General features: G+C 51.6%; 1 protein-coding gene across 10 annotated transcripts in view; it reads right to left on the bottom strand.

The window, feature by feature from the left end:
- The window catches only part of LOC109554476 (m7GpppX diphosphatase), a 152,916-nt gene that overhangs the window by 122,282 nt on the left and 15,848 nt on the right, over positions 1–14,786 (bottom strand). For all 10 annotated transcript variants that reach the window (XM_070782719.1, XM_070782710.1, XM_070782714.1 and 7 more), the window contains exon 3: positions 3,204–3,349. In XM_070782719.1, the coding sequence (XP_070638820.1) occupies positions 3,204–3,349 (146 nt within the window). The remainder of the gene's footprint in view (positions 1–3,203; positions 3,350–14,786) is intronic.

Genomic DNA, 14,786 nt, shown 5'->3' with positions numbered 1-14,786 from the left:
GCTCTGTATTTTATAAAACCTCAAGAGGCCATGCTGACGACTGGCAAGGTTTGGGAACTCCTGGTCTCCTGGGTAAAGTGCACACACCTCTTCCTGGGCCCTGCCTGTCTTCTCGTGCTAGCTCCCCAGATGCATCAGAGTCCAGCCCTCTGAGGCCCTGGAGTTTCTCTCTGCTCTGGCTGCAGTGCCCTGTTTATTCTGTCCACCTGGCAAACTTCTCTTTGTCCTTTTAAGATCCAACCGGAGGATCCTGTCCCCAGTGAAGCCCCCCCCAATCTGGGCTGATCACTCCCCTTTGTGTCACACCTCTACATTATGTATTAACCACCGAAGTGCTCATCCCATTACATTGTACGCCTACCTTCCTTACAAGACTGTGGGGACATTATCAGTGCTTATCCTGGTGACCCTCCAGACCTTAGCACAGAGTCTGGGACCTAGGGGATGCTCAATAAATATAATAGCTATCGCCAATTAGCTCTGAAGAGTTCCAAAGAATAGCAAGGAGAGATAAGAAAAACCTCCTCAGTGATCAACGCAAAGAAATAGAGGAAAACGATAGAATGGGAAAGACTAGAGATCTCTTCAAGAAAATTAGAGATACCAAGGGAACATTTCATGCAAAGATGGGCACAATAAAGGACAGAAATGGTATGGACCTAATAGAAGCAGAAGATATTAAGAAAATGTGGCAAGAATACACAGAAGAACTGTACAAAAAAGATCTTCACAACCCAGATAACCACGATGATGTGATCACTCACCTACAGCCAGACATCCTGGAATGCAAAGTCAAGTGGGCCTTAGGAAGCATCACTATGAACAAAGCTAGTGGAGGTGATGGAATTCCAGTTGAGCTATTTTAAATCCTAAAAGATGATGCCGTGAAAGTGCTGCACTCAATATGCCAGCAAATTTGGAAAACTCAGCAGTGGCCACAGGACTGGAAGAGGTCAGTTTTCATTATAACATATATTGCATCTGATCCCATCACTTCATGGCAAATAGATGGGGAAACAGTGGAAACAGTGAGAGACTTTATTTTCTTGGGCTCCAAAATCACTGCAGATGGTGACTGCAGCCATGAAATTAAAAGACGCTTACTCCTTGGAAGGAAAGTTATGACCAACCTAGACAGCACATTAAAAAGCAAAGACATTACTTTGCCAACAAAGGTCTGTCTAGTCAAAGCTATGGTTTTTCCAGTAGTCATGTATGGATGTGAGAGTTGGACTATAAAGAAAGCTGAGCATTAAAGAATTGATGCTTTTGAACTGTGGTGTTGGAGAAGACTCTTGAGGGTCCCTTGGACTGCAAGGAGATAAAACAAGTCCATTCTAAAGGAAATCAGTCCTGAGTATTCATTGGAAGGACTGATGCTGAAGCAGAAACTCCAATACTTTGGCCACCTGATGCAAAGAACTGACTCATTTGAAAAGACCCTGAGGCTGGGAAAGATTGAAGGCGGGAGGAGAAGGGACAACAAAGGATGAGATGGTTGGAGGCATCACCAACTCGATGGACATGAGTCTGAGTGAACTCCGGGAGTTGGTGATGGACAGGGAGGCCTGGTGTGCTGCAGTCCATGGGGTCGCAAAGAGCTGGACACGACTGAGCGACTGAACTGAACTGATTGCCAATTAAGCTGAGTGCTTGTAAACTTGCTAGAAACAGCCAAAAAAGAATACATGGGGAAATTCCCTGGCGCTCCAGTGGTTAGGACTCGGTGCTTTCACTGCTGAGGGCCTGGGTTCAATCTTTGGTCAAGAAACTAAGATCCCACAAGCCACACAGCTCGGCCAATTTAAAATAACAAAGAACACATGAACACTCATGTCACCCAGAAGTGGGGAGAGTAGTAGAGTTATTTCCCAAGAGGATGTGTACAGTGGTCTTTAAGAAGATGCATATATGACTCACGCCGAAACTGTATTAAGGACTTCCTCTCTTTAATCACATATATGTGCAATTAGTGCAGCGAAACACACATTCCAGGACATCCACTTCACAATCCAAGATGCTTTCTAGGAAAGATGGAGACCAATTTCCTTACTACTTAGAAGACATAACAAATGCTGGATGTCTTTGTTAAAAAACGGAAAAATAATCAAGCCAGAGTGAGCTAGAGAAGCCTTGTGCAAATCCTGTGTGGGACCACGGCTAACAGCCTGGCCAGGTCTTCCCCGTGGGACCTCCCTCAGCCCCTGTCTGCCTCCTGTCCTTCCTCCTCCCAAGGACAATCCACCTCGCAGGACCCCACACTCAGGACACCCTCCCTTCCTCTGGGCCTGGGAGAAATGGCCGTGAGCTTCCCATATCAGGACACCCTGCCCCACCGTGGCCACACTCTCGGCTGGAATACGTACAAATGCTCAGGGAACGGGAGTGAGTGATAGAGGCAGGATAGGAAAACAGCTCATCCATCACATTAACCCTGAGCATGCACATGGGGCCAATCTCGGGAAAGGCTCTGGTTGGTGCTGGGCACAGACCCAAGGAGAATCAGATCTGCTAGCGAAATGGCCTTGCGTCTGGCCCAGGGACTGAATACACTCTGAAGATGCTTCCAACCCGTGAACACAGCCCTGGAAGAAGAGGCTGTGCAACCATCCCCTCCCCCCGCTCCTGCCCCCCAGGATGGATGCAGGGGGCGAAAGGGAAGGAGAAGTTTCTCCCCTGGGACTCCACTCGTGGAGGCTGGCTAACTGTGGGTGAAACCAGGAATGAGCGCCCGGATGGGGAGGCCTAACCAGCATTTGTTTACCATTTACAGACCTCTGGTCTGGGTAAGCCATTCTTGAGATCGCATCAGCACTACTAGAGAGTAGCCAGAAGTTCTTCCCAGGGACTGGACTGCTCTGAGATCCCAGACTGCCTCGGTGGTGTGCCCGAGACCAGTGTCAGTTCCCTGATCCATGCAGATGACTGTCCTCCGCAAAACACGACCGCCTGAGCCCAGCACTTTCTATGCCACTTATCCTGCCCTTTCCTCTCCACAGCACTCTAAGTCTCACGTCTGGTGTGGTTACATATACATCCGTGTCCTATCTGACGCCTGCACAGGAGGTAAGCGGCGTGAAGGCAGGGATACTGCTAGCCCCTGGGACCATCTCGACCGACGCCTGAGAAGACAAACACTGGCCTCAGGGACAGCATTCTGCGTGCAACCCGTGGAGCCTGCCTGAGCTGGTGGTGGCTGGTACCTGGATGCTCAAGCTCTGGGACTCCAGGTGGGGCAAGGTGACGTTCCTGTAGTCGCTTCCTGTCTCTCGGACCAGGTGGAGGTCCTGGCGCAGATACTTCTGTAGGTGCTTCTCTGTAGCAGGGTAAACCACGGTTGTCTTCACATCTGCAAAGACACAGCACAGCCCGGGCCGCGGTCAGCCACGCTCTCCACCCAGTCCTGCTACCCTCCAGCCTCCCTGGCACCGCGGTGAGGAGGCGGCCACCGTCTCGTCTCTGATTCCCCAGTGACGGGAGCCGAACGCTAAGAAGTTATGATTCACCTGTGTTCCACTCCCATGAGGCGTCTCATGCCGTTAAATTCATGAAGGTGAATCACTCTCAGAATATGGAAAACATAAGATGTTCATGGATGGATCATGGGGCCCCTCGTAACCCTTAACCCCAGCCCTTCTCTCTTACTTTCTGGGCACAGGAATGAAAGGTTTCTGACTCTTCTCACATAGCAAACGCTCCAGTATGTGGCCTTCTGAACCCAAAGCTGAAAATCTGGTTTAAAGTCAGACTCCCTTAATGCAGGGGGGGAAGGCACAGACGCCTGGGAAGCCAAGTCCTCGTCCTGCCTGCTCCTTCCTCGGGACCCCTACCTGCGTCCAGGTGTTTAAGCTCCCTGTGCCCCTGCTTCCCCATCTGTCAGCTCAGGATAATAACAGCTCGCGTCAGAGGGTTGGGAGGATTAGCAAGTCAATACCCGAGGAGCTCTTAGACCAACAACGTCTGACACATAAGCAACACTATTTAACTACTGGCTATTCTCAACCCAGGGTTACTCACCCTTGACCTTGGCACCATCAAGGCCTAGGTAATCCTTTGCTGTGGGGGCTATCCTGTGCCCTGCAGGCTATTGAGCAGCACTTCAGGCTTCCCAGATGCTAGTCAAACCCTCTCTCCAGTTGTGACAACTACAACAAATGCCGCAGATATTGCCAAATGCCCCCAGAGGGGGGGACTGCCCCCTAGTTGAGAAGCACTGTGTTCATCGCAAGGAAACCTGGTCGTTTTCCTAAAGAGACTCCAGGCTAGGGTCCTTGTCCAGCAACACCTGGTTTTGGTTAAGTCCTTTTCCCTATTTCTATTAGCATCTGCCGCAACAGCTTGAATGTAGATCCGAAAAGCAGGAAACGGTGTCTTAAAAATCAGTTGGGATGTTTCTCAAAAGACCGACATCCTCCCCGATGCCAGATTCAGATGTGTTTCCCCGGAGGAGCCCCTGAGAGGGGGCCGCCCAGCACAGGCACCGCACACTCCGGGAGATTCTCAGGCTCGCCTACACACCTCAAGACCCAGCTGAGAACCACGACCCACACACGCACGTCTGGTCTTAGGATGCAGGTGATGCTCATTCCACAGGTGAGGGACGAGGTCACAGGGACTCCAGACGTACCCGACACCACGCTGCGGGACGGGCTTGGGACGGCAGGGCAGAGGAGGGCTGGAGCCACGGTCTTCCCGCCCTGAGGTCCATGCTCTTTCCACCCCTGCCTGTGGGCCCAGCATCGCTGTGCTGCAGCCCAGCCCAGGGTGGGCGTCCAGAGGTGCCATGTCAAGCACTTTCATGACTTCCAGAAGGACCAAGGGCCCATCAGATGTAGCAGGCCCACGGGCTGACACACGACTCCCCTTCCCGGCTGCGCCACCTTGGCTGTGTCATTAACCGGAGTCTCAACCTCCTCATCAGTTAAGGATGGTCATAAAACCGAGCCTACAGTGTGGCTGTAAACATTAAGGTGTTTCCTCAGAGCCACTGGAGGCGCTAAGTAAATGTCACCCCACTTCCTGGGAATCTCTGATCTGACCCTGAAAGGGAGGCACGGAGGCCTGTCACAACCCTCGGGGCCTTTCTCACGCCCACCACCCTCTAACAGTCCAGGGGTCACAGGCCAGAGGTCAAAGATCAAGCACAAACAAGATCTCAGGAGGCAGGGGACTGCCTGAAATAGATGGGATGTCACCCCCTTGGCCCCTAGCAGTGTAGCCTGGTGGAGAAGGGCCAGATTGTGACACCCATCAGCCGGGTTCAAATCCTGACTGTGTAACCTCGGGCACCTGAGACGCCAAAGAGCAGAGGGTGGGAAGTCTCTAGAACAGCAATCCCACCTGCACCCCCACGGAAAAGTCCCCCGCGAACGTCCTCAGCTTACTCCTCTGGGTCGCCTGAGTGGGGCATGGGGACCAAGGCTGTGAGCCCTGGCGCTCCCTCCCATGGGGAGACGGGCAGGGACGACCTGGAGAAGAGCCGTGCCCCACTGGCAACGCACGCACCGCCTTGGGCTCTCAGCCCGGACTCCCCGGCCATTCCAGGCCGGAAACCCACAGGGCCTGCAGGCGTGCCCACCTGCCAAGGCTTGCCAGAGACTGTCCAAGCTGCTGGGAAGGGGGCGAGACGGGCCCCTCACCAGGCCGGCCCCTCCTGTCCTCTCCTGAGCAGCAGGGAAGAATGAAAAGGCCCCGTCCAACTGCTCCTTTCTGCCCAGAGGAGACCTGCCCTGCTGCGCTCTGAGCCCCAAAGAGTCATCACTCCCAGCTGGGTCTCAGTCAGACCTTCACTCCCGGCATGCAGATGGACACTGCCCCCCAGTCTCGCCCAGGCCTCCCTGCAACCCCGCTGACCGTCCTTCCCCGCGCCGTCTCAGCTCCAGCCCTAGCGACCTCCTAGTGACCTCCTCACACCTGCATTGACTCCCATCTCCAGGCCTTGAACCTGTTCCCCTGCTTCACCCGCTCAGGTCTCCGTCCAAGCACAGCACCCCTGACCTCACCACACCCTGGGGTTCGCCCTGCACGACCTGACCTCGGAGGACAGGTTTCCTGCCTGATTCCCCCAGGGGTGTCTGTCTACCTGTTTTACCGCATTATCCCCGGCACCCGGAAGAGAGCCGAGTATACATTAGGCACTCAGCAAATACCGAACAAACAAAAGAATGAATCCAACCTTCTTATTTTTTGGAATCTGACCTTTTTAGACTTTAAACCCAGGAAGTGCACTTCTTATCCCAAATGGAATAATACCTCTCTGGGGGGAAAAAAAAAGTCAATATATTTCCCAATGCTAAGTTTCTCACTGGCAGCCAAAAGCAAGCTCTGGTGTTTATCCAAATGACCTGCAACTGAGCTTCAGGAGGAATCTGGTCAAGAGTCAAGGCCTGATAAACACTCAAATATCGGATGAAAATAGGTAGGGGACAGGATATCGACCCAGGGCCTCAAAAACAGCTCCCTTGAGATTACTCATTAATTGCAGACAGGGACACAAAGTGACCAGAGCATCATCCCTGTGAGATGAACTGACCACACAGACCTCCTGAGCTGTGCTGAGGTGCGTGCTCAGCTGCTCAGACATGTCTGACTCTTTGTGACCCCATGGACTGCAGCCCACCAGGCTCCTCTGTCTGTAAAATTTTCCAGGCAAGAATACTGGAATGGGTTGCCATTTCCTCCCCCAGAGGATTTTTCTGACCCAGAGATTAAACCCAAGTCTCCTACACTGGCAGGCAGATTCTTTACCACTGAGGTCACTTGGGAAGCCCGTGCCGTGGGGCGCCTGCCAACGTAACCTGTATCCCATTGCAAGGTGACATCACCTCCCAAACCCAGGGACACCCGATAAGACAAGTGGCTTCCCAGCTCCTCCAAGGTGTCAAAGTTAGGGCTAAGGGACTGCTCCAGATTAAAGGACACTGGAGACTGGACTGGATCGTGGACTGCGGAGGATGGGGCAGGGGAAGTTTCCTGCTTGAAAGTGGCATTGAAACAGCAGTAAGGTTAATAACGGTCTCCACATCATGCAATGGTTTCGTATAAATGTGAAAGTTCCCCAAATTGACCATTTTACTCTGGTTCCTGGGAGACACACACTGACACGTTTAGCGATGAGGGGCTACCATGTCTGCAACTTACTTTTCAGTAACAGAGGTAATGGTGACAAGATATTACTGTATGTGTATGTGGCGAGAGAAAAAGGAAATGTGGCCATGTTATCAAATGGTGATTTTAAAAAAAAAGCCTTTTTTTTTTTTGCTTCACTGGGTCTTCCTTTCTAGTTGCAACGCGTGGGCCTAGTTGCCCTGCAGCATGTGGGATCTTAGTTCCCCAACCAGGGATCGAAGCTGAGTCCCCTGCATTGGAAGGCAGTTTCTTAACCACTGGACTAGCAGGGAAGTCCCCTGAAGAGCTTTTATTAAGGGAGTTCTTTGTACTATTTCTACAGTGCTTCTGTAAGGTTGAAAATTTTTTTCAAAATATAAATAAAAAGGTGTGGGTACCCTCTACTCCCTGGCCGCTCACCGCCAGCAGAAGTGCCAGCCACTGTTCTGAGCCCTGTGTGCCCATGAACCCACTCACTCGCCACAGCCAGTGTGAGGCGGGTCTCACTCTGGTGCCCGGGCTGCTCACAGGGAAGCTGAAGCCAGGGCTGGGCTTTGGCCTTGGCACCATGGGCCGGCCCCCGCAGGTCAGCAGACGGTGCTTCACCACCTGCCTGGCACCCTCTCTGCAAACCCCATTCAGCAAAATGACTTAAGGGGCCCCCTGCCCAGGATGAGAAGTTCCTGGCACCTCCCAGCCCAGAAGCATCTCCCAGTGGCTAAAGAAGCAACAAGGAATCTCCTGACCCTGCCCTCCTGCTGACATTCTTAAAAAACAAAAACAAACAAAAAACTCTAAAACCCATTTCTCAAAAATGACCAGTTTATTAAGAGAGCTTCCTTGTCAGAGCCTCCCTTCCCATCATGCTTTTTCAAACTTTGGTTTTATTTTTAGTTTTAAGGTATATCTTGCACATAAAAGTCAAACAAAGCTTGTTTTTAAATGTCTTCTGCTTCCTTCCCGAGCACCAATGTCAACTCTTTCAGCCATTTCTTTTGTCTCATACTTCCACAGTTCCAAATTACAAATATTTTTATATCTTGTTTCACTTTGATTTTTCAGTTTTATTAGTTAATCTCCCATTAGGGAAGATAAGGATTTAGCTTTTTTTTTTTTTTTTTTTGATAGCTCTCAGTCAATCCTAAAGGAAGTCAGTTCTGAATATTTATTGGAAGAACTGATACTGAAGCTGAAGCTCCAATACTTTGGCCACCTGATGGGAAGAGCCAACTCACTGGAAAAGACCCTGATGCTGGGAAAGACTGAGGGAAGGAGAAGGGGATGACAGAGGATGAGATGGTTAGCTAGCATCACTGACTCAACGGACATGAATCAGAGCAAACTCCAGGAGATGGTGGAGGACAGAGGAGCCTGGCGTGCTACAGTCCACAGGGTCACAGAGTTGGACATAACTTAGCAACTGAACAACAAGAATCAGCTCTCTACAAAGAGTGTGAGTGCACATGTATACATGCACACATGCTCTTCTCCACCCTATTTTCACAACACAATCAGATCACAATTTTGGATAAATCAGTACTCAGCATTATCAACACCATTATGATGATGTAAATGCTGTCCACTGCTGAAGAATACACCATGAGTATTCTTCCTTGCAGCACAACTTCTGGTATACAGAGTTAACATTTACTTGTTTACTTTTCTATAAACTCGTCACACAAGTTTTATCCCCACAAGGACTTCCCTTTTTATAAATGTTTCCTCTTGATGTTAAAATTCATCAGACACAAGGACAATGGTGTGTTCACAGAGCCCGTGACCCGAGCCTGCAGGTGCCCCATGCAGAGCTGTGGCCTGGGAGCTCCGAGCACTGCCATCCTGAGGGGCCCTCCCCCTTGCTGTGTTGGGTACCTGGTTTCCCGGATCCACTATCTTCCTCTTTCAGATCCTTGTCCTCATTTTGCTGAAGCAGTGCTTCTCAAGCTTAAGCGTGTATCAGGACGCCTGGGGTGGGGCATTTCTTTTTTTTAATTTTATATTTATTTTTGGCTGTGCTTGGTCTTTGCTGCTGTGTGGGCTTTTCTCTAGTTGTGGCAAATGAACACAGGCTTCAGTAGCTGCAACACGTGAGCTCAGTAGTTGAGCCTCCCGGGCTCTAGAGCACAGGCTCAGTAGTTGCGGCACACAGCCATGTGGGATCTTCCCGGACCAGGGATCGAACCTGTGTCTCCTGCACTGGCCACCAGGGAAGCCCTGCATGCCTAACAGGTGCCCAGAAGATGCTACCACTGGTCTGGGGACCATGCAACAAGAACTAAAGTACAAACTCAAGATGTGTCCAGCGATATGGCACAAGGAAGATACACTGAAAGGCTTGGAACATCTGAAAAGGTCTGTATTCTACTGTCATGCTTAACAAAGAGCTCAGCTAAAGAATTCTAGGATAGCAATGACCCTCCAAGTCTGAAAGCAATCTCTGCAACCTTCCGGATTGTACTGCTGCTATTAAGAAGTCTGAGGCACTCTGATCCCAAGCCTGTGTACTGACCTGCTTTTTCCTCTCTGGCCCGTGTCCTGACTGTACTGATGGTGGTAAAGCAGGTTTATTTCCATCCATCAAGCTGGGCTAAGTGCCAGGCCTTTTCAATCTTGAAAATCATGTTCTTCAGTTCTGGAACTCATTTCTTTCTTTTTTTAACTGGAGGATACTGAATAACAATACTGTGATTAGTTTCTGCCATACATCAACATGGATCAGCCATAGGTATACATATCTGGGACCCATTTCTTCGATCAGTTTCTTCCCCACTCTCTCAAGCCCTATCTTTCTGGCTTATATCTAAATATTTAGATATTTAACTTCTTTGATTCGTCTTGTAGTTTTCCTTTCTCTCTCGTTTCCAGCTCTATATCTTTCTGCTCTACTGTTCAGAAAGTGTTCTTCATCTCCTGTTTCCATTTCCGCCATACTTTCAATTTCTAAGAGCATTTAAAAACTTCCTTTTTAGTAGTATTTTGTTCTTCTGCTTTTTTTTTCCCCCGTGCCATGATGTTTTAATCTCCATGTCTGGAAGACTTCATCACTCAGGCCTGGGCTATGTGGAAACATAATGAGCTACACTTAAATAAAGTTTCCTACCTTGAGAGTGAGTTTAACCTTGTCTAATCTTTTGCTTTCTTTGCTTTTATAATTTCTCTCTGAGATTAATGATATCTTTGAAAATTTCTTCTCCCGAATAGCTTCTATCTCCTCCAAGTCTCTTTCTTGTCCTTGGTTCCTTTTCCTTGCCTCTTCTTTTTCAACTGAGGCATTACTCAAAAGTCTGGCCAACCGGCCTGTCCGCTCACTCATATTTTAGAGTGTGAAGATGCTGGAGGGAAGCTTGCTGACACAGGAGAGCTTCATGACCATCAGGCTATTCCTTTGCACGTGATAGAGCCCCTGAGAGCTGAAGTCTTTTCTCTTGAGCTGCTCAGATTCCCCAGAAAATTCTTCCAATTTCACACATGGAGGTAGGGGCCTGGCAGATAGCACTGAGTGAGGAGGAAGAGAAGCAGGTGGGCAGAGGGAGGGCGGGCAGGGTTCCTCTCAGGGTTCACCGAATCTGCGGACTGCTACTTAACCATCTGCATTTCTGTGCCACGACTCCACTGACACCAAAAATCTCTAGACCCTCCGTTTTAACCTCTCCAGCGATGACCAGTCCTGTGAAGTGGAGAAGGGATTTCAGTGGCTGTGGCTCGCATTCCCCTTGGCCGGCTCAGGTTTACCCTCTCCAACCTGCCACGCCAGTTCCTCCTCCTCCATTCGCCTCCTTGGTTTGTCTCCTCTCCCTCAAGTCTTAATGGGTTAACTTTATTTAAAGGCAAATCGTTTGAAGCCCTTTTGAGTGAGCGTTTTAAAGGAAGCAGCTGGGCACCTGAACTGCCCACTTTTAACTGGAAGCCCAGGTTCCTGTCCTATGTCTCCCTCCTCGTACTTTATTTTTTCTTCTTAGCCATTTACTGCCACTTGGCGTATTTATCTGTTCTTTATGTTCCCCGCCCTGCAGCTGCACGCACCTCAGCTCCCTGAGAGCAGAAACGCTGTTCTGTGCACTGGGTGTGCCATGCCTGAAACAGACCCGAAATGAACTGTGACACGGTCTACACAGCAGAATATATACTGTGCCAAGTTACTGTTACAAGCGTGAGTGCATGGACCACTACACGCACAGAAGTGCACACAGAGAACAGTCCAAAAAAGTCAGGACATGTTCTAAGATGTGACCTATCTCTGGGCAGTCGAGTTGAATGTAACTGTAATTTTTAAAATTAGTTTTTCAGGGTACTCATTGACAGAGGAGCCTGGCAGGCTACAGTCCGTGGGGTCACAAAGTGTTGGACACGACTGAGCAACTTTCACTTTCCATTTTCTAAAACAACTATGGATCACTTTATAACACATTTATTAAGAACATAAAAATAAGCTGCTCCTGAAAACCGAAGCCCAGAGAGGTTAAGTAAGTTACCCAAGGCCACACAGCCGGCAAGGGGTGGAGCTGAGACCTGAACCCAGCGGTCTGACTTCTCTGTGCAACAAGGCTTTCCCTGCCGCAGGGCTAGCCCTTTTCAGGCCCTTTCCTGAGAAACCTGTGGTGCCGCCACTTTCCCCAAAAAGCAGCCCTGTCAGACTGGAGAAACACGATTCGTTCCAGCTCCTCCCGGAGACACAGAAACAGCTGTCAGCAAAACCGAAGAGCTCAGCAAGGAGCCAGAGCAATGGGAGCTGCAGACTGGGAGGTCTGGGAGGACGTCGGCGTGAGCAGAGGCCGACCACGGGCTGCTGGCCACAGTGCCCCCTGGAGGGCAGGAAGTGGGGGCACACTCCCCTCCGGCGTGGGGGGGCTGTCTGAGGAGCAGCCCCCACAGGGTGTGCAGCCAGAGGCGGGGCTGGAATGGGCTCCGGACGGGAGGGTGGATGGGTGAGGATGACCCCCCTCACAACAGAGATCCATGACTCATTCAACATCCGGGGGTGGTACCAAGCGCCCCGGCACCCTCCCAGTCTGACAGCGCGGGACGGTGGGGAAGGAGGCCTGGGGCGGGGTGGTTGCAGCCCTTATAGGACTCAGGGCAGCCGTTCTTTCTCTGTAAGGACGCTACGGCAGTGGGAAGGGTCATAGCGACGCGCCCCAGGTGACAGCAGCCAGCCCTTCCACACCCGCTCTCTCTCTCCGCAGCCTGAGGAGTGGGCCGGCATGCCCATGGCTGGCACACCTTGGTGAGGGTCTCCTGAATGCCCTTCTCTGATAATTGAAGCCAGCCCTGCCACCCCGCCCAGACATGAAGGCCCAGTTGCTTTCGGAAATGGGAAGCAGGCAGGGCTCTGGGAAGGAAAGCGCAGCTGTCTTTCTTGCTCTCTGCCAGAGCGGGCTTAGCCAAATCCCCAGGAAAATGCTGCTGCACATGAAACATGAAAATGCAAACCACAGACAGTCTGCCCGCCTTCCCACACACATGTTCAGACAAGCCTGCTCTCCAGCGCGGCTGCTGGCTTCTCCACGATGAGGTCACTGCTACGGCCAGGCCTGTGATTTCGGCTCCCCCTTCATTATCGTGGGCCAGTTTCAACTTATTTGACCCAGATGTGCAGGCCCAAGGGAGCAGGGGAGAGGCAAGAGCGAAGCGTGAGAGGGGTGTGAAGCCCACCCTGCCCCTCCCTGCACAGGAGCCACGTAGAGCCTCACGGGCGATGGGCTGCGGCCCGGGCCAGCAGGGCCCCCCGCTGGAGCACCCCAAGAGAAGGCTGGCAAGGGGGTCTCGCAGGACCTGCCATTTTCGTTCCTCTTCTTGGGGACTTCCCTCGGCTGGATGACGCACTCCTCAGCCCTGGCATCATGGTGAGCAGAGAGCTGGCTGGAGGCCGCAGAGGAGGCCTGGGGCGGGGTGTGCACTGTCCCCCGCTGAGGGTGCTGGAAGTACTCAAGTGAGGCCTGAAAAGACCTCCATCCGGATCAAGGATAAACAGCGCCAAAGGGTGTGGTTGGGATCTAACTGGAAGCTCCAACCACCCCATAGCAAACCTCCAAACTGCTTATTATCCGTCTCAGTGAAAAGCACAGGAGACGGGGGAAGATGCAGATGCTGATGGTAGCAAGATCCTGGCTCTGGCAGCTTCCTTCCTGCCCCTCCTCGGTCCTCCCAGGCCCGGGAGGGTCATGGGGGGGTCTGATGAGACCCGAAGGTCCAGGCCATAAACTCAGTGACTCTGGATGCAGCCCCAGGGGTTACATCTTCGGATATGGGGCGGCTGCAGCAGGATGGTACTCCACAAAGGTCCCTCTGAACAGAAGGGAGAGATCTGCTATCTAACAAGACAATGGAACTGCCAACCGACAGTCCTGGTTAGAGCTGCAAGACCCTTTCCCCCACAGGCAGGAAGATACCGTTCTGCAGTCCAGCAGACTAGACTATAAGGTCTATTAGACTGACTATTCAGGAGTCCCAAAATATGGCCTCAATTTTGACTTCCTGTCTAAAGGCATCACCTGGCTTCACTCTGAGAGGGGCAAAAGTGCCAAGCCTCAGGGCAGCCTGAGTGCTGATGCGAAGGGAGGAGAAGGCCACGGGCACAGGCCTTCCCGGGAGTCAGGGCTACTGGAACTCCAGGCCATCATCACGCACGGAGAAGCATGGATTTGAAGCGGGCTGCCCAGGCTGAAGTGGAGCAGCCATCCCGTGGGTAATCCACCCTCGCCCACTGGCCCTGAGAGAGCGGACTTTCTGCTGACTCGAGCCTTAAGACAGCCACAGAGTCTTGGCGTCCTGCCCCCTCTGAGAGAGAGAGGGAACAAGAACACACAGGCCTCGTGGTGGTGGCCACATTTCAGCTCAGGCTCTATTTGCTTCTAAACAGGCTCTGAACACAGTGGCTTTTCCCAGCCTCGTGGAAGCCATGAGCCTAAACACAGAACTGAACAGAGGCTTCCGTTCCAGCCTGTGGAGGGAAGAGACGGGGGCACACAAGAGGCTGCACTCATGGGCTCTCCGAGCGGAGCTGGCAGAGGGGATGAGTACAGGCCAGTCAGACAGCTGAGAGGAAGGCAGAGCCCGTTCTGGATCAAGGACTCTACTCGGGTGGCAGAGACTTCCCATCTTGAAGTTTCTGCTTGCTCTGATCCCATTGTCCCTCCAAGCCCTAGAGAGGGCCCTGGCTCGCTAGTGTTGGAAGCCCTGAAGCACCCAGGGAGAGAAGCAGAACTGTGCCATCTTTCGGTGGCCTCTACTGACCAAGAGAGACTCCCGTGGGCTCGCTCACCTTTCCCCAGCTCCATTAAAGAAGCCCCCTTTCAGGACCTGCCAGGTGTCCAGTAGCTCAGACTCTATGCTCCCAATGCAGGAGGCTCAGGTTCAGTCCCTGGTCAGGGAATTAGATCCCACGTGCTGCAACCAAGAGTTTGCAAGCTGCAATTAAAGATCCTGCATGCTGCAATTAAGACCTGGTGCCGGGAAATAAATAAATATTAAAAAAAAAAGAAGCCCCTTTCTGGACTTCCCGGGTGCCCAGAGGCTAGGACTCCGTGCTCCCAATGCAGCGGGGGTGTAGGGGGTAGAGGTCCTGGGTTTGATCCCTGGTCAGGGGACTCAGTCCCATATGCCACACCTAAGAGTTTTCATGCTGCAAATAAGGCACAGCACAGCCAAACAAAATTTTTTTTCACAAAAAAGAGAAGCAG

This window comes from Bos indicus, chromosome 29 (assembly GCF_029378745.1).
Source record: "Bos indicus isolate NIAB-ARS_2022 breed Sahiwal x Tharparkar chromosome 29, NIAB-ARS_B.indTharparkar_mat_pri_1.0, whole genome shotgun sequence".
Classification (NCBI taxonomy): domain Eukaryota; kingdom Metazoa; phylum Chordata; class Mammalia; order Artiodactyla; family Bovidae; genus Bos; species Bos indicus.
This window is presented reverse-complemented; position numbering and strand designations above follow the sequence as displayed.